This window comes from Arachis hypogaea, chromosome 12 (genome assembly GCF_003086295.3).
Source record: "Arachis hypogaea cultivar Tifrunner chromosome 12, arahy.Tifrunner.gnm2.J5K5, whole genome shotgun sequence".
Classification (NCBI taxonomy): Eukaryota; Viridiplantae; Streptophyta; class Magnoliopsida; order Fabales; family Fabaceae; genus Arachis; species Arachis hypogaea.
This window is the reverse complement of record NC_092047.1, coordinates 3,288,825-3,315,490: the sequence shown is the minus strand read 5'-3', so window position 1 is coordinate 3,315,490 and position 26,666 is coordinate 3,288,825. Positions and strand designations below refer to the sequence as shown.

The 26,666-nt window shown below is 31.7% G+C and overlaps 2 protein-coding genes, 1 long non-coding RNA gene and 1 pseudogene across 6 annotated transcripts; 1 reads left to right on the top strand and 3 right to left on the bottom strand.

The window, feature by feature from the left end:
* Positions 1–739: 739 nt before the first annotated feature.
* Positions 740–1,918, bottom strand: LOC112729509 (uncharacterized; annotated as a pseudogene).
* Positions 1,919–5,665: 3,747 nt separating this feature from the next.
* On the bottom strand, positions 5,666–12,260 carry LOC112729508 (putative disease resistance RPP13-like protein 1). Of its 4 annotated transcripts, none has more exons than XM_072210087.1 (7): positions 10,807–12,260; positions 8,035–10,716; positions 7,470–7,624; positions 7,241–7,333; positions 6,912–7,086; positions 6,658–6,748; positions 5,666–6,015 (listed from the first exon to the last, which is right to left on the bottom strand). In XM_072210087.1, the coding sequence occupies exons 1-2, from the start codon at positions 11,960–11,962 to the stop codon at positions 8,051–8,053; spliced, it is 3,822 nt and encodes a 1,273-aa protein (XP_072066188.1). In that variant the 5' UTR covers positions 11,963–12,260; the 3' UTR covers positions 5,666–6,015; positions 6,658–6,748; positions 6,912–7,086; positions 7,241–7,333; positions 7,470–7,624; positions 8,035–8,050. The 4 variants fall into 4 exon arrangements, with proteins under 4 accessions (XP_072066188.1, XP_025635467.1, XP_029146322.1 ...); XM_025779682.3 differs by having other exon boundaries at positions 6,925–7,086; XM_029290489.2 differs by having other exon boundaries at positions 8,035–12,260.
* Positions 12,261–14,746: 2,486 nt separating this feature from the next.
* Positions 14,747–18,803, bottom strand: LOC112726393 (uncharacterized). The gene is made up of 9 exons (XM_025775758.3): positions 18,474–18,803; positions 18,134–18,380; positions 17,857–18,006; positions 16,690–16,747; positions 16,513–16,605; positions 16,266–16,364; positions 15,832–15,890; positions 15,283–15,342; positions 14,747–15,198 (listed from the first exon to the last, which is right to left on the bottom strand). Exons 1-9 carry the CDS (start codon positions 18,638–18,640, stop codon positions 14,944–14,946), a joined length of 1,188 nt encoding a protein of 395 aa, XP_025631543.1. The 5' UTR covers positions 18,641–18,803; the 3' UTR covers positions 14,747–14,943.
* A 4,071-nt stretch (positions 18,804–22,874) lies between these two features.
* LOC140176937 (uncharacterized) lies at positions 22,875–26,023 on the top strand. Its single transcript, XR_011868190.1, has 2 exons — positions 22,875–23,018; positions 25,576–26,023. It is a non-coding gene; the product is annotated as an uncharacterized lncRNA (long non-coding RNA).
* Positions 26,024–26,666: the final 643 nt, after the last annotated feature.

Below are 26,666 nucleotides of genomic sequence, written 5' to 3'. Positions count from 1 at the left end.
AACCATACAAAGGTATTATGAGTTACCCTTTTGTACGTAAATCATGCTCCTCCATAGTGTTATAGGTTAAAAACTCTATAAACCATGCTATTTTGGAACTAGTTATATTCAATTTGAAAAGCTTAAAGTTTTGGGACGATTTATGTGTATTTCTAGAATGAGTTCAATGAATAAATCGTCCCAGCATGTGGTAATTTACATATTATCAAAAAGCACAACGCCCTGGTAAAAAAATATTGATTCTCCTTTGTTTTATTCAAATAAAAAAATCAGAAATAAAACCATGTATTTAAGGCGAGACAAGCTAACTTGAAACTTTAAGTTAAAATGTTAAAAACACTTCATTTCAATGAACACAATAGATTTGCTCATCTAAATCAGAATATAAAAATGGAGGGAAAAAATTGAATTGTATGGATTTCGAAACCATATATAACAAAATAGATAATTCTTCCATAGATTTATAAGTCAACAATGGAATAAAAGTAAGAAAATTTTGTAATAGACTAATATAGGTCTATTAATAAATGTTATAGAATCTTGATGAAATAAGATAAGAAACTAAAAAAAAAAATTCAAAACCTATAAGTTTAATAGTATAAACTTATTTTGTATTTTATTTTATAAAAACCTATATGTCCGTACTTTTTTAAAACTTTTTTTTGGTCTTGAATAATATAAAAAAAATCAGTAAAAATATTTATTATTGTTCTTTTACATGCTTATTAAATTACTCTTCTACTTTAGTTTATGATAACAATAAAAAAAGTCTTATAGCCTTCAAATTCAGCTCAACTAAAAAACGGTTGGACTAATAAAAATTAAACTTAAAAAAGACAAAGAAAAAAAAAGGCCTAATAAAAGGATCAACTTCTTAGGGAATACTTTTTTCCTGTGAAAGCTTGGAATTTTGGTTCTTGTGGCTTCTGGGTTGTTTCTGCCTTGTGATGTGACTCTTGATTAGTGGATTTCTGAGAGGCCTTGTGTGGTCTTGATCCAAAGAGAAGCTTCCCAGAAGTTGTAGATGAAACATTATTGGAGGAAGACTTGGAATCAGAACTTTTGTGTTCATTGTCACCTTGCTGTTTTGCCATACAAGAGGAAGAAGAAGCTTGTTTATCTAATGGTGTGGATGGCTTACCATCTAAACGCCTTGCAGAACCAGAGAATGGTACAAACTCTCCAATCTTTGTTAGAATATCAGTGTCATCAGCTTCTTGCTCTTGTTTCGTATTAGATGAAGTAGATGGCAACTGTTTCTTAACTTCTTCTTTATAATCAAGAGGTGGGGCGAAATCAACTTCACAGTCTGTTTCAATGAGGCTGATAGCATGAGATGGCTTAGTTTCAATCACATCAATGTAGTACTCTTTGTTATTGTATGGAATCATTATTGTGTCACCAGTTGTTACACATGAGAAGCTCCTCAGATTAATCTCCAGCGTTGCTTTTATATTTGAGAGATCCATGAAATCCTTTGTGTGAGGCTGCAGTTTGAGGTATGTTCCTTTTGCAAGTGTAGTGCTTTTCAGAAGCACAAGATCTCCATCTTCCAGGTGCATATTTTTCATCATCCAACTCGGTACAAAAATTTTTCCCTCTTCAGCAGAGAATTCTAGGACCCCGCAGTGAGAAAATTTTCCATTAGAAAGATGTCTCATTTCAAATAACATAGGGTATTCCACTCCAGCATACAAAAGTTTATTAAGTGCTGAAGGGGGCATGATAATCTTATTGCCCGGTTCCAAATTTGACTTTTCAATAGAAGAAACAGGGTGACAGTGGTAATAATTTTTAAAATCATCATCATCATGACTCACGTAGACTTCTTCATCTTCCTCGCCGATGTAGTAATCACCCATGCCAAATTGATCCATTGGTATTTCGTAAGCACGATGATCAATATGATCAATAAGAAAAGAAGAGAGAAAGAATATTATACGTTGTATTTCTTGATTGATTGAATTGAATTGTATTATGAAGGTAAAACTAAATATATATAGAGTATTGGTTTAAGAAAGATAAAAACAAATAAAGATAAGATAAGAACAACTAAAGATAAGATAAAATAATAAAGAATAAAATTGTAATTGAATTTATCTATTTGACTAAATTTTCATCTATTGACTCTCAATTATCAATAAGTTGAGAGTTTTTACCTAAAAAAACATATCGTCATTTTTTTCATGCTCAAACTTAGAACTTTCTCATTAAAATCCTTAGTTCATCTCTACTCTGTCACAAACAAAGACTCGTTAAGAATTATATTTCTTTTAGAAACCTATAAATCTATTACCAAACTCTTGCAAAACATATTTCATCACGAAGGATTTGAACAATAAAAAAAATACAAATTAACTTAATATTCATTAAAAAACATAAAGTAGTCAAAAGTCAAAACTAATCGAATTAACTATCTATCTTTAAATAGTTAGTTACCACATTTGTAAGTTGTAACTAAATTATGGGCTCTCATGAAACGGTGGTTTGTCATGCCCTCTTTGAAACACAGTGCTTAAACTAAATCAGCTTCAAAATCACTGAATTAGAGCGCAATTATTATATCCTGAATTAATATATTTTGTATTTTTTTTAATAAACAGAAATAGAGACACAACTTATTTTTTATTTTTTCTTTTATTATTCCTATTAATTTTTTATAATTATATTTTTTATTATTATATTTTTTTCTTAAATTTTTTGTATAAAACAAAAGTAAATTAGACTTTCATAATAAGTTTTTCCTTACATTTTATTTGTCACCAAACAAAATACAAAAACATTATTTTTTGTCTATATCTTTTGTATTTTGTTCTGAGCGTATGTTTTCAAAATCAAACACAGCCTAAAGGACTACGCAAATCATCATCAGAATTCTCTCAGCAGCATATGAAGGGTAGTATTCCTGATCACCTTCTCTTCCTAGGTTCTCTTCATCAAATTGTTCATTATTAACATCATGATGAAGCTCAACTGTGCTCCTTAACATGCTTCCAGAATTTGCAACCCAAGAGAGACAACCAGCTTCAAATCCATATAATAAGACTCAGTTTTCTTGCTTGCTTGCAATGTAAACTCCTCTGTGGATAAAATTTGTAACATGATTGCTTAATTGAGATAGTGCATCAGAATTGATCACACCAAATTTTATTCATATATTTAACTACTAGGCATATGAGAACATATAATATGCAAACATGTCACTCACTCTCTCTTGCACATTCACATGAGATATCTTCAATAATGAAAATCATTCAGTTTGCAAAAGATAACCAAGTTCCAAACAAGCCATAGAAATCAGTGTTACTAAACTATTCAGAAGTTAAGGGATGTGAGATGCACTGAAAACCGAGCTCCAGTTTAGATGGTCACAAAATATTTAAAAAATTTTGCTGGTGTTAGCACACCAGCCAATTTAGTTAATTAGTTAAGTTAGTTGAGTAGTTGGAAAAGTTAGTTATGAAGTGTAAAGCAGATGCAACAAATTCGTGTATATAAGCCTGCAGCATGCATAGCTTAGCTCTCTGTAATCTCACTTGCCAAACTTCTGAAATTAATTCATCCTTTGATTCTTCTCCTCTCCTAACAGTTGCTCTTGTCGAGAAAATTAAAAAGTTTTGGATTTTTGTCAGTCTTATTTGGTGAAAAAGAAAATTCATAAATTATGGATATTTACCTTAAAGTTATTAAGCAAAATGTTGGCTAAGTAACTAAAAATTAATCTTTTAGCAGAATACTTTCATAAGATCAAAGTTGTTTACTTGTATTAGAGATTAGAGATTAAAATTTATTTTAAGACAACTAAAATTTTTCGTCTTTCTAAAATCAATCAAAAAAGAAATTTCAGTTTGATAATTCAGACACAAATGCTTTGTGAGAATTACCTGTGGGAGTTATAGACGAGGATGGCGCTGAACGTAGATCCAAGAATGAAGAACAAAATGAGAAAGCAAAACAAGATTCATCGTGCAACTATGCACTAAAAGAGTTTCCAAGGAATGCTCGATGAGACTACATCCGAATTCGTGAAGGACGATGGGGAAACAAAGCTTGAAGATGTCGAATCTTTTGTGGTGCTGCCGGCGGTGGTGCTTGATGAGGATACTGCAGCATCTGAATTCAACAAGGATGATGGAACAAAATTTTCGAAGCATGAACCGGATCATGAAGAGGAGGAAGTGGAACCTATTATGGAGCTCCATTGGGATTGCTTAACGAAGAAGAAACAATAGAGTCTGAAACTGTGAAGGGTGATGAAGATATGGAATCTATAACGAAGCTTCCAGTGGGGTTGCTTGTTGAAGAAGGAACAATAGAGTCCAAACTTGTGAAGTGTGACACAGTTGAAAGAGTTCCACCTGCGGAAGAAGAACAATGCAGTGTTGCTGCAAAAGACACTCAACCGAAGCCTGAACAGCAGATTGAAGAGCAGGAAGAGGTTCAATCTTCTGACGAATCATCAGATGGCTGGGTGAAGGTTGAGATCTCAAAAGAAGAGGAACTCAAGGGCGGTGAGCAGCAAGATATAGCAACTGAATGTGACGAAGAAACTCGAAATGAAGCTGAATTGCCAACCATGGAGTCCGCAAAACGTGCTGCAGAACTTGTTAGTGGCTCACATAGGGAAGAGGACAATGAAAAGAAGTTAACACATCAAGAGGAACAAACTGAGAATGAGAGAAGCTTGCTGAACAAGTAACCAGTGTTAACAAAGAAGATACAGGATTGTCAAAAGAGGTAGATCATGTTGCTGAATATAATGGAAAACTCAAGAATGGTGATGCTGAAGTATTGGAAGAAAATGAGAAGCTGAGAAATATGATGAACAGGTTGCTTGACGCTGGGAATGAACAATTGAAAGTGATATCAGACATGACAGAAAGGGTTAAGGATTTGGAGAAGAGATTAGCAAGGAGCAAGAAGAGAATGAGGACTAGAGGCTCAAACCAGCATCATCATTGTGCAAGATTAGTTCAAAGAATAATCAAAAAACAAAGCGACAAAGTTGTTAGTGGTTGAAAAAAAAAGAGAAAAACTTAGATGATATGTTAGAAATGTTGGAAAAATATAATGCTCGAGATTCAAGATAGCTGAAATTCAAGTTGATACTATTTCTAACGTGTTAATAGCATATCAGTAACTCTTTACTTAAGATGACATATACAGTTTCTCATATGTACAATTGATATATAACATACCTGAACAAAAATAGAAAGGGTAAGTATTCTGGAAACTTATATCAGTTGATACTATTTCTCTCAACTATAGTTCCATGTGTTTGTTGCTAACCCAGGATTAATCTTTTGTACAAGATATTTCTTAAGAAATACTTCCTAGCAAATAGAATTCTCTGATGCAATAATTATTATATTTATTCATATGAAATATCATGAATAGTGTCTCATATAAAATTGTGCAACTGCTTTATTTCTTTCTTTCTTGGAAAAGAAGTACTTTCTCGGTTGCAAAATCACACAAATTCCAAACATTACAAGTTAGAAAGCAAAACTTTCCAATTTTAAAAAACAGAAAACACTAATTTGACAAATACCTCGTCAATTGGAATAACTGTTTGAGAGTATAATTGGCGTAACAATACACAAAACAGTGGCAGCCAACAAATAACAGAAACCAGAAAAATAAAAATCGGGACAAGACACCAAAATTTTAACATGGAAAACTCTCTCAATGTGAGAGGTAAAAATCACGGGTCATTTAGACCAAAAAAGAAGTATTACTATAATCAAGTAAGGATACAAGAGAATCTCAAATGAGTGCACAAATCATGCTTATAGTAAATCAAAACAACCAAGGACCAATGCATATAAATGTGAACCAAAAACATGAAAAATTTACAAAACCAGAGCTACTTTGCGTGCGCAAGCCATATCTCACCCTCCAAATCTTATCTTAATCGTCCAACCATTTAGAATGAAAAAGTACATCCAGAACTTGCTATCAAAATTTTAGCCAAAACCAAGATTGAACCACTCTCCAACTGCAGATTTATAGTGACTGCATAATCAACCGAAAAAGAAAAAATTATCATTCTAGTAACAATATGGTAATGAAAATTGAGGTCCCTTATATCAAAATTAATCCATACCAGTGCATAATATTCAAGTAGCTAGCAGGACTAAATGTCAAAACAGACACGAAATGATATGAAATTCTTCTAAAAGAATATTTCAACAATAGTATGATCACAAAATTGTAGAATTTAAATTATCAATTTAGTAAAAGTATGATCCTCTTCATGAAATGTTTGAAAAAAAAAGCAATCAACTATTAGACTAGATGTGTAGTTTAAGAACTCAAAATTTTCAAAAGCGGATGTATTTATAAATTCATGTAATAAACTTGAATGCATTAGAAATGTTGCATCTTTTTGTTTAAATTTACAAGCTCCACCACTGAATTGCAGTTTTGGCATTGTAACAGCTTTGGCAGCAGTTAAAGAACCAAAATTAAGTTGATATTTATAGTACATTTAGTTTAGCATATACATTAAAAAATGGGAAAGGTAGAAATACCATCTTTCCCTGAACTACATATAACTAATTCCTTCTCAAATCAAGCTATCATCATGTCTTTTTCTTTCTCCCAACAAAAATAGGAAAAGTAAATTGTAAGGAGGAATAGAGTAACTATACCAACCTGAAGCTAAAATTACAGAGCACCACTTCTGATGAACTTTGGACTGAACGAAGATAATTTAGATATGGTTACCAAATCTCAAATGTACTTCCTGCAACACAAATTAAAAAACATTTCAAGACTCGACGTGTTTGTCATCACAAAAACCACACACACAATTATGTCAGAACCTGACGAACACAATGTTGGATCATTGGTTTGATTTTAGAGTCAACAGTGAAAACAAATGACGCTCATTGGTTTGATATACATACAAACTGCACACACCATTGAGTGAAGAAGATAGGAATGAAATTGTTGCTGATGGCTTCACTACAACTTCTCCTCCTAATGACTATTTCATGTATATGATTGTCATCTTTAAATGTGGAAAGCATATTCTTTGAATCTTGACCGCATTAGCTACATACCCTCATCACCTTGGGAAATCTGTTTGATTATGTGTTCAAATCCAGAAAGGAAGAAATAGTTATTATTACAGAACCTTTTCTCTAAGTATTAGAAATAGCTTAGTATAGGCATCTAATACCATTAATTTTATCCAATGATTCAATCTATGGTTAAAAAAATTACACAACAATACCTTAGATCCTTCTATTTTGAAAGCTTATATACACCTCATTCATGCTGATTCCTTTTACTGTCCTATATGGATCTTGCATCACAACAGCTGACTCTGTGATCATAAAGAATTGGCAAAAATAGAAACAACATTTTAGGACTCTTCTCTTTTCACAGATCCAGCTGTCATTTATTTTTTCTCTAAGCAAAAAAGAAAAAGTAAAATTATACTGAGGAATCGAGAAATATACCGACAACAAAAGCTTTTCAATAATAAGTGTCACTCCAACTTTCTCCTTCATGTCTTCGTTCTCTATCCTGATCATTGTAGTGTAGATATTAACAGCGTAGATATGATTGCCACTGTATAAGAGGAGAAGTACATCTCCACATATACACAAGCTACCTGCAGAAGACGATTAAAAAAAAAAAGAAAATTTGACTCATCCATTTGTTTAATATATCTAAAGAAATTCTCAATGCTCGATAAACAAAAAGAGACATTCCTTGTTTTTCAATTTCCATCTCCTAGTCATTCTTATCCTCCTCTTTGAATGCAATTTGATTGAAAAAATGAGTGTTAATAAGCATCTCACATGTAGCAATGACTTTTTCTCAGAGCAACAAAGGATTTTTCTTACAACTACAAACTGAGAGCTTCACTGGTAAATGAAGGAAAAGAATACAATCTTTTTTGTTGCCATATCAGTTCAACTAGTTAATATTGTCTAAAGAAAGAGAGAACTTTTTCTTTTAAGGGAAAGGAATATGCATGTGTGAATTTAATTTGTGGTATAATGGAGATTAGATAATTACCTGCTTAGAAATTTCTTCAGAAGATTTGTTCTCCATCGACTTGAATGGTGGGAATGTGGGAAATTTTGGGCCAAATTTGTTGATGCTTGTTCTTGCAGTGTTTTCCCAGCAATGAACATCTCTTAATGTTGAGTAGTAAGAGGGAGGAAGGCAGCTTTTCTCCTGCCATGTTCTTCAGCAATGAGCATTTCTCAATGTGTAATTGTTGGAGGGAGGTGAGGCGGAGAAGCTCATTGCAGTTGAATATCTCCAGATTATCAAACTCTTGGATATGTAAAGTGGTAAGGGAGGGAAGGCGAGGCAGCAAACCCACCTCTGGGTATGACTCTATTATGCTCTTAGGGTCGTTACCTGAGATGGTGAGACGAGTGAGGTTGTCCAAGTTGCCCAACCATGATAGACCCGTCAGTTGTTGCTCGCATTCTCCTACACTAAGCTCTTTCAGGTTAGGCGGCGAACCTCCCTCTGGCAACCTACAAATGTTTGGGCAACGTCGTATGTCGAGAGACTGTAAATTTGGGAGAAGACTATTCATGCCACGTGGCAATGCCTCCAACTTGAGGCATTTTATGACGCTGAGATGAGTCAAGTTGGGTGCAGCCAGTCCTTCTTCCGGAAATGACACAAATTTGTGGCAATAATTGATGGAGAGACGTTGAAGAGCAGCATGTGGTGGCTCTGACATCGAAATTGATTCCAGATTTGAACACTCGTCTATCTGGAGATTCTTGAGATTGGGAAAGGCATCCAACGATAATGAGGTCAGTGAATCACAGCTCTTTTCTATCTGTAGATGTACCAAATCATACTTGTGTTGTTGCTGGAGTAATTCAATTTGGCTGCACCTATATATTATGAGCTTTTGCAAAGATTTGGGTAAACAATTTTCCCCCAAGGATACAACAGAAGAACACCTTGAGATATGTACTTCTTGGAGGGAAGTTAGATGGTGGATGATCCTTGCCTTAAATGCATACTCTACCACAGATTCAAATCCATGAATTGATAAACTATCCCTATCAAGTGTCATTCGTTTTCCCCATCCTTGATGATCTTCTTGTATTTTCAGTTGGCGCACTTTGGAAACATCCGAGGAAGAAAAAACGATTTTCATTAATACCTGATTAAGCATATCTCCCTTTAACATTCGACAATCTCTTATTTCAAGCCCCTTAAGCTGAGGAAAAGCTTCTGAGTCAGGTAAGTGCCACTCCTCCCAACATGGCATGTTATGAAACTCCAAACGCTCCAGTGAGGGAAACGGTGCAATAGGCGAAGAATGTTGATGGCCTTCATTCTTGTAAAACTCCATGCCAACACTCTTCAGCTGACTAAAACTTTGAATGCGGAGGGACTGAAGAGAAGGCAGCTGTCCAAGTGAAGGCAGCATGCAGCAATTCTTGCAAGACTTCAGAGATACACTTGTCATGTTTTGGTAGGAACAGTCCCCCAACCAATCTGGAAATATTGTACCCTTGTATCCCCATATTCTCAACTCTTTCAAGCCGTTGTGAGGTTGTAAGCTGTGGAGTATATCTCTTTCAGTTTGGGCGTCTGAAGCCATAACATCACCTGAAGACAGAGACCATTCCAACAATAACTCGTCAATGTGCTTCTTATCTATTATCCTTGCACTCCTTGCCTGATTGGCATCAACAACATTCTCCAATTTCTGAATCTCAAGTGATCCATGAAGATTTAAAAGCCCTCCTAACTCTTGGATTCTATTGTCTTCTTGCTGTTGCTTTCCCACCACAAAGTTGCTTAGAATGTGCAACTGTTTTAATTTGCCCATTTCTTTTGGCATTTCTTTCAGAGGAGTACCCCTTATATCAAGATGTCGCAAATTCACAAGATTATACATGCCATTAGGTAGCATAGTCAGCCCTGAACAACCTTCTAGCTTTAATGTTTGTAGATTGCACAACTTGCACAATGACTTGGGCAATGTCTCAACATCACTTCTAGAAAGATCCAAATAGCGCAGGTGGATCAATTCACCTAGGCTACTAGGCAATATAGTTAGGAAAGAACAACCTTTTAACTTTAAAGTTTGTAGATTGCACAAATTGCATAATGACTGCGGCAATACCTCAATATCACTCCAAGAAAGATCCAAATAGCGTAATTGGATCAATTTATATATTGAATCAGGAAATATGTTAAGTCTACCAAAGGACAAAACTCTCAAGTATTTATTCTTTGACAATATGTAACATGGTAATGTTGCGTGATCTTCCCAGGTACAAGCTCCTTGATTGATATATAATAATGTCCTCAAAGATTTTATTTTACTAGAGGAGCATATTTTCTCAGGGATTGAATCATCGTATGACAAATGAGGAGTTAGCATACCCGTCTCTTCCTTCCCACCAAGTTCTTTTGAGAATCTACAATATGACAAATGACGAGTTAGAATACTCATCTCTTCCTTTTCACCAAGTTCTTCTGAGAATCTACAATAAAGATCTCCAGCAAGAAAAGTTGCCAAGTCATGCATGAGATCATGCATCACAAAATACTTTTCATCATCATTGTCAACCTGCTTGAAAAATAGTCTTGAAGCCAAGTCATCAAAACACCCGCAACCAACTTCTTCTAAAGTCTGTCCCCTCCTTGGTGGTTGTAAAAGATCTTCAGCCATCCACAGCAAGATTAATTCATCTTTATCAAGCTTATGATCTTTGGGATACAATGAACAATAAACAAAGCAGCGTTTTAAATGAGCAGGCAGATGGTAATAACTTATTAACAATGCAGGAACAATCTTACAATTTGCCGTAGGAAATTGCCAAATGTCACTGAATAGTATTTTATTCCATTCTTCAACACGATGCTCTGAGCGCAACAAGCATCCAAGTGTTTCTGCAGCTAACGGCAAGCCATCACACCTCTCGACAATCTTTCTACCTATTTCTTCCAGTTCTGAGCTCCCATTTGATTCAGGAAAGGACGCATTGTCTGCAAAAATAGACCAACAATAATCATCTGACAGTTCCTTGAGAGTGTGAGAGTTATAGTGTTGGACTATTGGACCAACATTTTCCTTGCGGGTAGTTAGAAGAATAGTACTTCCTTTACTCCCATGTTGGAAAGGGGTGATAAAACTATTCCACTTGTCAGCATCTTCATTCCAAACATCATCCAAAACAATGAAGAACTTCTTTTCTGACAGTTTTTCCTTCAAATCTTGTTGAAGTAAATCAAAGCTGTCAAGACTACAAACACCTGAAGAGATCCCCTTTATAACATTCTTTGTAGTCTCAACAACATCAAAATTTTCAGAAACACAAATCCATGCTTTCAGATCAACCCCGTCCATCAAATCCTTATTGTTGTACAGCCATTGTGCTAAAGTAGTTTTACCAATCCCGCCCATACCAACAATAGAGATGACGGACAAGTTATGATGATTGTTGTCATTGAGCATCTTGATTAGTGCCTGTTGGTCACCATCCCTGCCGAACACATTCCCCTTCACAAGAGAAGTGGATGGAGGTCTCCATGAGGAGCTTCCCGTTGGAATCTCTCTCAGACCAAGGGTATCTTTGCATCTCTCAAGATCTACTATTCTTTCAACCACCTCTTCTATCTTGGTCACCATCTTCCTACCGGACAAATCAAGGAAGTGAGGAAGCCGAGTGCGTACCTTGCTGCGAATTTGAGCTTTGATGAAGACACGGTCCAGCAGGTCATCAGCAGTGTAGAGAGCATCCTTGAGATTATGAAGCCATTCCCTGACGAGTTCGTGTCCAAACTGCTTCTGCTCAGCGTCAGCAGCCAGAGCTTTAGCAGCCAAGATAGCAGTCTTGAGCCTGTCAACCAACTTCCGGTCCAGCTTCTTGCCCACCACCAAGTTGACAAACTCAGGTGAAAGGAGCCTCTCAAGAACAACGTTGATGAAGCCAGAAAGAAGTGCTTCAGCCATGGTACGATGATCAGAACAACAGGAAATGAATGAATGAGTGAGTGATTGGATTTTGAGAATGCAAGGAAGAGAGAGCAATATTGAAATAATGCTGCAAGGTAAAGGTATTCAGCAATAATTGTATGCAGTGGAGTGCATAGCTGACTTTGCAGTTTACTTCATTTTTATCCTCTTCTTTGAAGGATGAAACAATGTATTTAAAAATCTAAAGTGTGATCAATGGAAACTAGTGTGTTAAGACAATGGCTTCACGCGGTACCTGTAGTTTGGTTAGGGTTTCTTTGGTATGAAACAAAACGGCGCCGTTTGGGAAAATTTTTGAAAACCGGTCAAATTCCGATTTGGTTCGACTGGCCGGTTCTCGATCGGTTCAGCAATTCAACAGCAGTTTTCAAATCTAGCAGTTATAGTTTCTAATCGAACTGCAAATTTTATCAGTTCACGGTTCGACCGAACAATTCAAATCGATTCTCAGAATCTTGCTTAAAACAATAACGATTATACGTACATGATTACATTACTTTTGGCTGGCGATTCATTATGTAAAAGGTATCATATAAAAAATATTTTTAACAAATTATAAGGTATTTTTCGCTAACAAATTGTTTTGTAGTATTAAGTAATATTTATCAAAAATATTATTTATACACTAAAATTATCGATCCCTACATATTAATATATAAATACATATGTAGTTTAACTTATTATTAATATATAATTTAATATGTATTCTATATTAATAACTAATTTTAATATACACTTAATATAATTAAATATTTATATAGCATCTCCCTTAAAACAATAACAATTATACCTATGTGACTACTTTTTTATGGCGGTCCATTATGTAAAAAGATATCAAGTATCAACTAACAAACTCCCTAATCTAGAAAATATTATTATGGACTAAAAAATTTTATCTCCAATTCTCCATTCTTAATTTGTTACTATTTTTTTTTTCTTTAATAAACAACAGGTTAAAAATACGTAAGAGAAAAAACAGATTACACAATCACTTTAATAAACATGATTCTAATCAAATCTGTAAAGAAACTAAGATAAATATAAGAAGTATGAAAGGAAATATATGATAATCATAATGTTCATGTAAAGTGAGTTTATTCGCATAAGAATTCGCTTTTTTAAATTCTTGGTGGAGGCTCTAACTTTTCAATCTGCTACAATAATTTCGGTTGGCCAAAAATAAAGATCTCAAGGAAATGAAAATCAATTGAATATTTAAAGACATATAGTCACAATTATTTTTGAATCAACTTTCATCTTAGTTTATTACTATTATAATATACAAAAATGCTATGTGCATAGAAAAAATACAATAACTAAATTAATTACTATATATTTATGTATTACATGTGTTGTTTAATCTATTTTTAATATGTATTTGATATATATTTTATACAAGTGATTAATTTTTAATTAAAAAAAAAGAGAAGAGAACAAAAAGAATAGCTGCAATAACAAAAGAGGAGGCAAAAATTATAAAAAAAAAAATGCAGATCAAGGGGTGAAAAGAAAAACTTTGAATTCTTTTTTATGTATTCCATTTTTTGAATTCTTTTGTACTACTTGATTAAAAAGTTTATTTTCGATCAATGACTTATTCATTTAATACTATTAGTATAAAATACAAAATCAAATATAAAAGCAATTCTTATTATATATAAATAATATGTATATGAATTTTGTTAACAAGTGCCCTTAAACACACCATGTAAAATTATTTAAAAAAATTTCTAACTGTTATACATTTTTGCTTAGTAAAAATATTAAATTTTTAAAATCTTTAATTTATCAGTATAATATTTTTGAATAAATATATAAATTAATTTTAATTAATTATTATATTACAAGAATAAGGCTTATCAACACCCACAAAAATAGTCAGAAATTTATCGCTAATTTGACGTAAAATATAATTTGTGACGGAAAATTAGCTACTGCCTAGCAATCAACGATTTTCTTGCTAATTACAAGTTGCAAATCAGTGAGGCAAATACAACAGTAATTCATCGAAAAAAATTTTTGCGATCGAATAAATAGTCGCAAATCCATCACTAAATTAAAAGCTAATTCGATAGAAGAAATATACTAAAAAGTAATCACTAATTAGTGATAAACTCTAATACAATAGACTCAATTAAATGTTTAAGAGAAGGTGTTCCTCTAAAAGAAAAAAAATGCAAAAATAATGATGTTTTTTTATTATGAAGTATTGTTAGAAGTTAGAACTTAGAAGTATTAGAAGAATGAACACAGCAGTAGACGCATGAAGCAATTTAAATTGGACTCAGCCTACGCATGGGGTACACCCTTGTGACCACCGCCTCTGGCCAAGAACTGCACCGACGGTTACTACCACCTGTGTTGCCAACCTCCTTTTCTTCCGTTCGGTTACAGATGCTCTGCTCCAAATGAGCCACTCCTGCTCCAATAGGTCGTTTAAGACCACCACAAAACCCTACTTCGATTTTCCCTCATCAAATGCCTATTTATATTTCTTTTTTTTTTTTTGAAAAAATTCTATGATTTCAGATTTAATCACACCAGTGTATTTACCGTGCCTGATTAAGAATTTTACCGTCATTAACAACATGAAAGCCAAGGTCAAACATCTTCCTCCTATCCACGTGTAGTTTTACTAATTGGTGGAAAGGATATAATCATTGTAGCACAGCACATTTATGGCCACCATAGACCGCACCTCCTATTTATTAGTTATAATCAACCCCCCCTTTTGAAAAATTAAATAACTTCAAATGAAGCTTTGTAACAATGGTGCAGCAAGAATTATTTAAGGAAGTAAACAAGGAGTAGCAGTATACGAATATACATGATAGACAGAAATATGGTCATAAATTCTATGTGTATCCTGTGATCAATGCTAGTCCAAACAAACTTCAACTTCCCTCTCTAAAATCAAATCAAATCACTAGAATGGCAAAATTTTGCAAAATCAAAGACTATTCCCTTCTTTTGGGGCTCTGAAGTGAAAACCCCGTTTTTTCATGATGATCTGGGTCTTCCAGAGCTGAAGTAGCAGTTGCAGTACCCTCATCTTTACCCTCGCCAGAGGAATCATTTCCTTCCAACTGCCCTGACGTTGAAGAAGATTTGTTTCCGGAAACATTACCAAGCAGGCTTTTATACATAGTAAGGGCCTGAGCCATCATGTTAGCAGGATTGGATGCAGAGCTAGGAAGCAACATTGTCGTTCCCTGAGAAAAAAGTAAGAGAACATAAGACAAATTTCAAAGCGAAAAAAATGGTTAAATGGTGCTTGTTAGCTTGTAATCTACTACCTCCTTGGCTATGTTACTGAAAGCATGAATATATTGCTCTGCAACCCTTAAACTTGCTGCCTGCAAAGCAAATGACAACATCAATTCCATCCCCTCCTTTTATTTCATGATACATGGAAAATTTGAAATAAGTGAGCCAATTAGGAGCAAATCTATACACCAGATTTCCTTTATCAGCTTCAGAGATGATGTCAACTCAAACACCATTCTAGCCTATTTGATTATGGATTGCTCACAATAAATCAAAACTACATAAAATAGTCAACCAGACCCTGCAATGAAAACTGTAATAATGACTCTCACTCACACATGCAAAAAAAAAATGCTGGCATGCCCCAAGCCCCCCAACACCAAAAAAATGCATCATGTAAACAGTAGAAATTTAGATGCAAGTAAACAGTAGAAATTTAGATGCTGCATCTATTTTGGTAAACATATTCAAATAGTTACACAATTGGCCAAAATACTAAGAAGTTATGGACCAAAATATAATTTTATTACTTGCACAAGATGCAGCAAATGGAATATGAATAAAATGACAAATCTCACCTCTGCTCCTCCAATTTCTTTCAGGGCTTTTGACACAAGATAGATAGCTTCAGCCTCACCTGAAGAAGTATAATAGTAATTATAAAGATTTAGAGATTAAAGATATCAAGAGGAAGCAACAATTTAGTTTCTTCAAAAAAAAGTAAAGGATACATAAAGGAAATAGAGAAGTGATTGCATGCCAATTGGAACACAATGTAATGGTGGCTTGATATAAAAGAATACTAGTAATACTTTGGACCATCAGCCTACATTTCATCATCCCCCTCCCTTCTCACACGAAACAACATTTTATCACAAAGAGAACATACATATGACACGTTATAAGTATGAAGAGTTTCTCTGTGATGCTCAGCGGTGATGTCAAATCCTTCTTAAGAATAAATACGGATACATAATTGAAAGATGGAAACAGAGCAAAACACGAAATTAACCTTTAGCTCTATTGACATGATCCATCTTTGCAGCTTCTGATGCTAGGATCACTGCACTCTTCTTACCATCAGCAATGTTGATGTTGGCCTGTCTCTCTCCTGTTTAACATTAAACATCATCAATTCCAGTGTACACACAATCTTAAAAAGCTGGATGACATGGGTGCCAAAGTCAATTCCAGGATGAGAATAAATGTAAAAATATCACAGTAGAACCTCTCAATAAATGGAAAATCAATTTGATTACCTTCAGATTCAAGAATTTGAGCTCTCTTTTTCCTCTCTGCCTCTGCTTGCATCTCCATAGCGGCTCTCACTCCACGTGGAGGAGAGATATCCCCTGAAAGAAAAATTACACATACTGTCAAGTACAAAATCAGGGGAAAAGGAAAATATTTCAGTTTAAAAAATATGTTAAACTTACGTATTTCATATCGAAGGCATTCCAGCCCCCAGCTTTCAGCAGCCACACTAATGGCCTCCTGCAACAATTTTTTACATATAATCAATCTTCGTTATTTGAACACAGATGTGAAAAGAGTTGTTCTTTCTATTCATTGAGAAGAATTTGAAAATCCTGTTTTTTTTCTTTATCACAAAGAAAACACTAGTCTAACACCTATTGATGGAAAAGCCTATAGCGATTATTTCATGTCTATTCTCTCTCATCATTGTTAAATGAAACCAAGGGACAAAGGAAATTTAGAAACTATGTTCAGGATTTGAAAGATAGTATTCAAATTTGGTTAACAAAATAAGCTTGCTTTCACTTTGAAAATAAACCTAGCTTATAAACCCATAATCAAATAATAGAATTAATTCCTAAGTCCTAGCCCAAAATCAGAATACAGCGTAAATGCATGACGAGATATTTTCTTTCCAGTAACTGCAAGCCTTAGGATCTATGTTTGTGGAAGGATATTTTCAATTTCTCTACTGCAGATATGTTTGAAACATATTACTGTGCCTTTCCAAATCCACTACAGTTCAAGAAACAATCGTTGGGGTAAAGAAAGAGAGATATTCAGCTATTACATATGCTAGAATGCTCCAATCAATTAATTTTGCAGCATGACACACTGACACGTTGATAAGGTATTTAGTAGAAGAGCATACATGATACACAGTGACAAGATATTTCTAACATGAGCCTTATTTATACTTTGCATGTATTTACAGTCACCATTATAATATTAATAGCCTCTCAAGATAAATGTACTTCAGTCAAACCTATTGGTTCCGAATTGGATTTTGAAACAAGTTTATTTCATTGGAGGATAGGGACTAATAACAAAACAGTCACAAACTTGGTGAACATTATGCTTCCGCACTTGTCCCTCATGTATAACTAAATTCAAATAAGACTTCAAAATTACTATATGATAAATAGAACACCAGCTGCAGTTCCCGGAAGTCCAACAGTTCCATGTAAAGAGGCACCATGTCCCTCATATCCAAGATTTACACCAACACCATACAACTTGAAATTCAATCAGCTAGGATGCTTCCTTAAGTAAGAATAAAAAAGGAAAAATAAAACAGATGCCAAAACGACCAAAACTGATTCAGAAAACTATACTCAATTACTTACCACAATCTTCTTATTCAGCGTGTCCCTTTCCTCGAATGTCTTGTCAAGGGTAATCTTACCAAGCTCACTACGCATAGTCGTTTGTGCCAGCTGAATGACAGCATAAATGGGATTCTCTACTCCATAAGAAGCTAGCTTAGGATTCACAATCTACACCCAGAAATTCAAATACTAAATTAAATAAACACAAAATTTAAATAGATAATTATCAACACCAGTCTTTGCCGTTGACCAATAAATGAAATAGAGATGCAAGAAAACAAAGAACAATGAAGACCTTGATGTAGAGAACACCGTCAATGAGGATAGTGACATTATCTTTAGTGATAGCAGATTGGTCAGGAATGTTAATAGCCTCCTCTTTGAGGGAATGCACATAAGCAATGCGGTCAACGAAGGGGATCAAGAAATGAATTCCAGAGGGAAGTGTCTTAACGTACTTTCCAAATCTCTCTATCACAAAGGCTTTCTTCTCCGGCACAATGCGAATCCCCCAATTCATCGGAGGAATAATCTCATAATTCCTGCACAATCAGTCAATTAAATTTTCATAAAATCTATAAACAAAAAAATTCAGTGCAAATGAATGAATGCGGTGAGAAGAGACATGAAATAACCTAGAGATAGGATCGCGACTAGATCGGAAGTGGCGGAGGGAGGAGATTCGAGATGGAAGAGAAGGGGAAGAAGCTGTGCGATGAGTGAGATGGGTCTGACGGCATAGCTGAGTGAGATAGCCAACTCCGTTTCTTGCTAAACTGGTTCTCCAAATCGTAGTCGCCATTTCCAAGCTTGGGATTTCTTCTCTGGAGTCTGGAACAGCAATCCCTTGGTTCTTCAATGACTGGGATTTTAAACCCTGGCCTAAACCCTAAAACCCTTTCATTCTCTCCGTTTTGTTTTAAACCAGGGTATTCTTGCCGTGCAGACCAAGTTGAACAAAATTCAAAATTTTACGGGAAATAAAAAAAAATAAATTAAATACTTAAAATTTGAAATTGTAATAAGATTTACATTGTAAAATTATTAAATTTAGTATAAATTTTATAAAATTAATTTATCTATTTAAAATTATTAATATTAAAATATTTTAAGAGTTAAATTGAAATTTTAATTATTATAGTATACATACAAGAAAATTTATAATATTATTATAATAAATAAAATTTTTAATATTATGATATTATATAATATATGAGTCTAAATTTTAAGTGTTAAAAATTAAAAATTAATAAAAAATAATATAAATTACCAGTTTATTATTATTTTAAAATTTTTTATTATTTAATATTTAAGTATTTGTGTACTATTTAATATATATTAAATATTTTGTAAATAAATATTTGCTATTTTTGTAGATTTTGTTTATTTCAAAAAAATTTTGACCGTTTAAAAAAAACACAAAAAATATCTGCTTAGTTTTTAAAATTACCAAACTTAAGAATGAAAATATTTTTTTTTAACTAAGTTTGCAAAAAAAAATATCAAAATTTGATGTTTTTGTTGTGAAATTAAGATGAATATATAAAAATAGAATTAGAAATTTATAAGAGAGTGTAAGAGAATTTTGTTGATTAAATACTTATTTTGATTTGGAAAATTTTAATTTGACCTCAATTTTGACTCTGAAATTTTAATTTATCCAATTGAAATCCCAAATATTGAATCGTGAATCGTGACTCACGTTTGCTTTTAGAATAATTTTCGCGTTTGGTAGTTCTAATTCTTAATGATAAATAAAGAAACAAATAAATAAAAGAGGTCGAATATAGTTAAAATTAAAAAATAAAAAAAATTTATTAAAATAAAATATAATTTAGTATAACATAACCCAACCATTTTTGGGATAGGAAATTATAAGGTATTTATCACTAACAAATTCTTTTCGTAGTGTAACATCTCCGTTAAAAGTTTGGAGTTGATATTTTTTGTGTTTTTATTTCCGAGAAACGCAACAAATTAAAATTGCAACAAATTTAAAATATTATATTATTTAAAAATAAATTAGATAATAATATAATATGTAAAAAATATTATATAAAACATTCGGTTGAAAATTTATATATGATTTACTATAATTATTTAATAAAAAATATAAGAAAAAAAAAATCATATTTAACCGTTATCTTTTAATTCAATACAATAATAATATGTATTAAATTTAATTGATTAAAAAGTGTAAAAAATTATTTAGTAGCATATTAAAATTGATTTAAATTTTGTAATGAACCATAATAAATAACATATTAATACTATAGAAAAATCTAATTATTTTGTATATGTCAAATCTATTTATTTATTCATTCTTAATATATAAAAGTAAATGAATAAATTTATCCATATTATTTTTAAAATATTTTTTTATTAATGTCATGTCAGCAACATCATTTACTTGATAAAATTTTAGAATTAACCATTCAATTTTTATTAAATTAACTATTATTTTTAAATCAACCAAAAAAAAAGTATAAACTATAAGTAATAAGTATTCAATTATAGATAATAAAAAAGTATTCTATTATATACATAAATTCACACATAAATTAAAATTATAGAAAATATATATATACAAGTAATAGAAATATATGCAAATTAGGGTGTAGAATTACTAATGACAATAATTAGAAATTAATACTGTCTAGCCAAATTTGTAACCGACATCCATATCCCTATATTTATTATATCTTATCGTTATAAACAATACAATAAATTTATAACTCCAATAATTAATTTATTAATTTTTATAAATAACTCATTAAATGTAATAAATATTCATATTATAGATGTCATAATAATATTATTAATCACAATAAATTTTACGTTACAAATATTTAAATTCCATACTATTTAAACTACTTATTATATAAGTCTCTTATCACTATTTCTTTAAATAACATCAAATTTAGCACAAAAAATTTATTTTTGAACTACACAATATCTCAAACTTACCATGTCAGCAACATCGCTTACTGGACAAAATTTTAAAATCAACCGCTCAATTTTTGTTAAATTAACTATTATTTCCAAATCAACAAAAACAAAGAAAAGAAAATATAAACTATAAGTAATAAGTATTCAATTATAGCTAATAAAAATGTATTCTATTATATACATAAATTCACACATAATTTGAAATTATAGAAAATATATATATACAAGTAATAGAAATATATGTAAATTAGGGTGCAAAATTACTAATGACAATAATTAGATATCAATAGTGTCTAGCCAAATTTGTAACCTACAAAGACATTGAATTCATATTCCTATATTTATTATATCTTTCCGTTATGAACAATACAATAATTTATAACTCCAATAATTACTTTATTAATTTCTAAATAACTCATTAAATGTAATAAACATCCATATTACAAATGTATTAATAATATTATTAATCATAATAAATTTTACGTTACAAATATTCGAATTACATATTATTTGAACTACTTATGTTATAAGTTTTTTATCACTATTCCTTCAAATAACATCAAATTTAGCATAAAAAAATTATTTTTGAACTACACAACATCTTGAACTTATTCAATGGAGCATCATTCTTTGGACAATATTACCAAATAAACAAACAATTGGTTTATCAAAGTTCAGGAGGTTCGTTTATGAGAAACATTAACACACACAAAAAAAAAGGAGTATTTTTGCTTTAGAAATAATTATATTAGATGAAAAGTTACAAAACAAACATATTTATTATATTTTTAAATTGAATTTACGAAAAAATACTTTAATTTTTTTTGCTTTTTATACTTTTTATATTATTTTATAATATGTTATATATAATTGTATTTTAATATCGTTAAAGTTATGCTTATTTCAATATGCTATTCATTGTTCCTTTTCTAATAATTTAAAGAAAAATATAATCAATTTTTTAATTAATTATTAACTATGATTTACTAACATTGCAGTCTTACAGGGAACACCTTTTCATGTAATTGTGAAGAAAAATATGATAAGCAAATTCAAACATTTGTTACAAGAAGAAAAAGTTTATACTATAAAAAATTTGAAAATAGAAAATGCAAATGATTTGTATAGACTAATTAAAGGTATAATAAAAGCAAATTTTTTACTCACAACTGTCGAAAAATAAATTAAAGATCCAGTTTTGAATATTATCCAACATTATTTTGAATTTGCATCGCTTGAAAGAAAAATATTAACAAGTAATTTCATTTTATACTATTTCAATTATTCCTATTAAAAATAATTTATTCAAAATTTTTTTTACACATTTTTGTTCTTTTTATTGTAGATGTCATTGGAAAATTGTATGCACTAGTAGAAGAAGAACACATAGATGTTAAAGAAAAACTCACAAAAATACGAAGAATAAAAATGATACTTAAAGAGTAAAAAAATATACAAACAATTCGTTTTTCATTTACATATATAATTATTAACAAAATACTAATAATTTTAGGAACATCGTGTTAAAAGTTACGTTGTGAAGAAATATCTAAAATAAGATAAACAAAAAATTACAACACAAATAAAGGACAAACAAATTGTTGCACTCACATCTACATTGGTGAGTGAATACAAAGATACAATCTTTTTCAAAAAAATTTAAATTCATTGTTTTCTTTAGTTCAAAGAATTATATTTTATATAATATATTAAATGAGATAAATACAACACAATCTTATTTTATATAACTTATTATATTATAATATTTTAGGTGATTATTTAATTAGCACAATTTCAAATATAAAAATCTACATCAATTCACAAACGGAAGAATTCGCACAACTAATTTATGAATATTTTATAACTAATAAATCTTTCAAAAACTAATTCATTTATTTAATTATTCAATTTAATAAATATAAAAAAAAATCCTAAACAGGAATAAAAAAAATTACCGCCCCGCACATCACGGGACTCATTTTACTTGTGAAATTATTTACGTGACACAAATACGAAAAGCAATATGACATAAGCTCATTTAATTATATAATTTGATATAAATAGATAGATAGATAAGTTGACTCTTTAACCCATCTCATTTCTTTCACAGAGGAACCTTGTTTCTCTACCTCAACCTCTAGTATATGAGGCAAGTCAATTTTTTGGTTGCCCACGGATCAGAACTCCATTTAAGAGTCTGTTGCTGGCGATTGAATTGCTACATGCACAAGGTAAGATTCTGAGACAAGTCAATTTTATTCACCGGTCATTGTATCAGCGGTCTTCATTTCAATAACTTTAATTTCCCATTCTTCATCATATACAAAAGGTGTTTTGGCTTTGATCTTGGCCTTTAAAATGCAACAGAATCTACTTTTTTGTTAATTCTAACAATACACATCTAATTTTTTTTTTTTACCAAAGTTGTATGCATCACATGAGGAATTCATTGCTAGTTTATACTACCACCTTCAGATTATATTCCTTTAATTTCCCATTTATTTTGCATCCCACTTGGTGGGAAAATGCTTGATGGTTATTATTGTCTTTGTTGTTCAATTTATTATGCTGTAAACTTTATATATTGCAGTTTTGGCAGTTGTTCAATTTATTATGCTAGAATAAAGAGTGCACAAAATTGCATTTGCAGTCTCATATCCAATGTGGCATTTGTGCATGTGTGAAACTTTGTAGTAATTTTAGTTATGAAGCAAATAATAACCTCAAAATTCATTGAAGTTATAGAACTAGAATTATAAACAGTTAAACACAGACATTATAAGTTTATAACTCATGTGAAAGCCCGCTGAGTTCGGAATGGCGATGAAATTAGGCTAAAACAATTATCTTCCTGTGAATCAATGCTATTATGGATTTTCATTCTTAGCATAATGGTACCAACACACTACTATAGAGAGCTTGAATTCATATCATTTTTACTTCAGAAATTCCTTGTTCTCTCTAATTCTTTCTAGAATTTCTTTTCAAGTTTAGTTCCATGTGTTTGTTCCTAGATTCAGGATTAATCTTTTGTACAAGATACTTCTTAAGAAACACCTTCTTAGAAAACAGGAATCCTCTGAGGCAATAATTATTATATTTACTCATGAAATCTTATGAATGCATAGATAGTATCTCACATAAAATTGTGTAAGTATTTTCTTTCTTCTGTTTTGGAAAAGAAGTACTTTGCATATCATTTTCAAGTCATGAGTTAAAAATCTGGTAAAATTACAATTCATAATATAATTAGTTATAGACCTAAATTGGCAAATACCTCGTCAATATGAATAGTTGCTTGAGAAAATAATTGCCATAACAATACATAAAACGGTGACAGTAATTGAATAACAGAAACCAAAAAAATAAAAATAGAGACAAGACACCAAAATTTTAACGTGGAAAACCCTCTCAAGACACCAAAAAAATAAACATTTCAAGACATAAAGTGTCTGTCATCACAAAAATGGAAAAACCAAAAAGTTGATAGGAATGAAATTGTTGCTGACTATGCTGAGGGCATCACTGCAACTTCTCCTTCCAATGACTATTTCATGTTTCAAATGTGGAAAGCATATTCTTTGAATGTTGACCGCATTAGCCACATTCCTTCATCACCTTGGGAAATTGTTATTATTACAGAACCTTTTCTCTTGGTATTAGAATAGCTTACTACTATAGGCATCTAACTATTATTTTTATCCAATGATTCAATTTATGGTAAAAAAAGATTACAGAACAATATAACTTGATCCTTTTATTTTGAAAGCTTACACAATTCATGCTGGTTCTTTTTACTATCCTACATGAATCTTCCAACACAAAAGCTTTTCTAAGGCATTTGATATAGGAAAAATAATATTGTATCACACAATATCATACCTCCTAATCATGTGTATTTTGAGCAACTAAATTGGTTTTGTATGAGTTAAACAGTGCGCATTTGGAATACAAAATTAAGTGCATTTTTTAGAACCAAAACATGTATTCATTTATTTATGCATCATATAATAGCTTAGCAACTTTTGGGAAAATATTTGATGATGAGGCATAGATAGCGTTTGAATGTTTCTTGGTGTTGATATGAAAAAGGAGACAACATACATGAATACCAGATTTTGCTAAGGATATTGAAAGTTGGAAAAATGGTATTAAGTGGCCAAAGGCACACCATGGTTTCCATTAATTACTTCTTCTTTTTCAGTTTCTGGTAGCCTGGAAGATCCTCTGAGTTATGTTTTATGTGCTGCCGCCACTTTGCTTTAATTTATAATATACTATATTTAAGTGTGCGTGATGCACAAAAAAAAATATTAGAATAAAAACGAGAGCACTTTTTTTATTAAAAAAAAAAAATGGTTTAATTTCAAGCGTATACTAGTAAATGCTGCATGCGTAAGAGATAGAGACATTGTTTTGTGATGAAGTGCATATAAATCAAGGTAATAATCATAAACTTGCATTCCACCTTAAGAATGATGGTACAATAAACATGTTCAAAATACATAAAATATTCCACCTTAGCCCATGACAACAATAAAAAAATCTCGCGGCCTACAAATGCAGCCCAACAGAATACATAAATTTAATTGCAATTTTAGCCTTTATTATCTTATCTTATCTTTATCTTATCTTTATTTGTTCTTATCTTATCTTAATTTGCTTTTATCTTTCCTATCTTAATGCTCTATATATATTTAATTTTACCTTCATAATTTACAATACAATTCAATTCAATCAAAAAATACAAAATACAATATTTTTCATCTTTTCTTATCTCATTCGAAGATGAAGAAGTTCTTCACCAAATTAAATTCGTGCTACTGTCCACATTCAACTACTAACAAGAAGAAGCTATCGAAGTCTCTGCCGTCCAGTGGTCGCATCACAAAGGATCGTCGTGACAGCAGCGTCGATCACAACGAGGTTGTTGTTACCAAACCACAAAAGAAACCCATTGTGGTCTTACCCTCCGACGATTACAAGAACAACAGGGAGTGGTGGAAATCAATGCCGATCGTGGCTTTAGGGTTCGCTTTTTCCATGTCTTGAGCTCCAGATTCGTATAATGTTTAAGTGTTGTGATGTGTTCGGATCTGTGTTGATAACTGATAATTAAATTTTTATGCTACTAGAATTGCAATTGTACATAATCGAACAATTAGTTCGACTTCTATGTTTATACCATTCTATTTCAGGTGAATTTTTTCTTTAAAAAAAAACAATATTCTTCGTCTTTTCCTATATCATTTTTTCATGGTTTTATCATGTTGAATTTATGTATTCTGTTGGGCTGCATTTGTGGGCAGCGTTCTTTATTGTTGTCATGGGATATGGTGAAAGAGTAGTTTAACATGACATGCATGTATACATGCCAAACTCATAAGAATGAGATCAATATTATGTCACAGATTCATGGCAGACTGTCTTACTCTTGCACCAAAAGCAAAGAATTTGGTGATGACTTCAAGGGGCATGTCCTTGGTGTCTGGAACCTTCATATAGTTGCCTGCACATCAAGGAATCTGTTTTTGACAAATTTGAAAACAAATAAAAGCAAATGGAAGATGCTTAAAAAAGTGTACTATTTTTCATAAAATCCTAAAACGCAATTTGAACCTTCGATTTCATGATACTAGCATATTAGCTAACTCTAGTGGCAAATTTGAAGGGTTAAAATTTGACATCTCCAGGGTGTCTTTGTAACGATAACAGACATATGCAAATTCAGTTAGTTTGCCTCTGCTTTGTCTATGTCCAATTGGAATATAATAAAAAGTGACAAGTGAAGTGTTTTATTTTTTTTAAATTGGTCAAACTTGAACCAAAATTCTTCTCTCTTATTTGATCAAATCATAATACTGTATCATGAACCACTA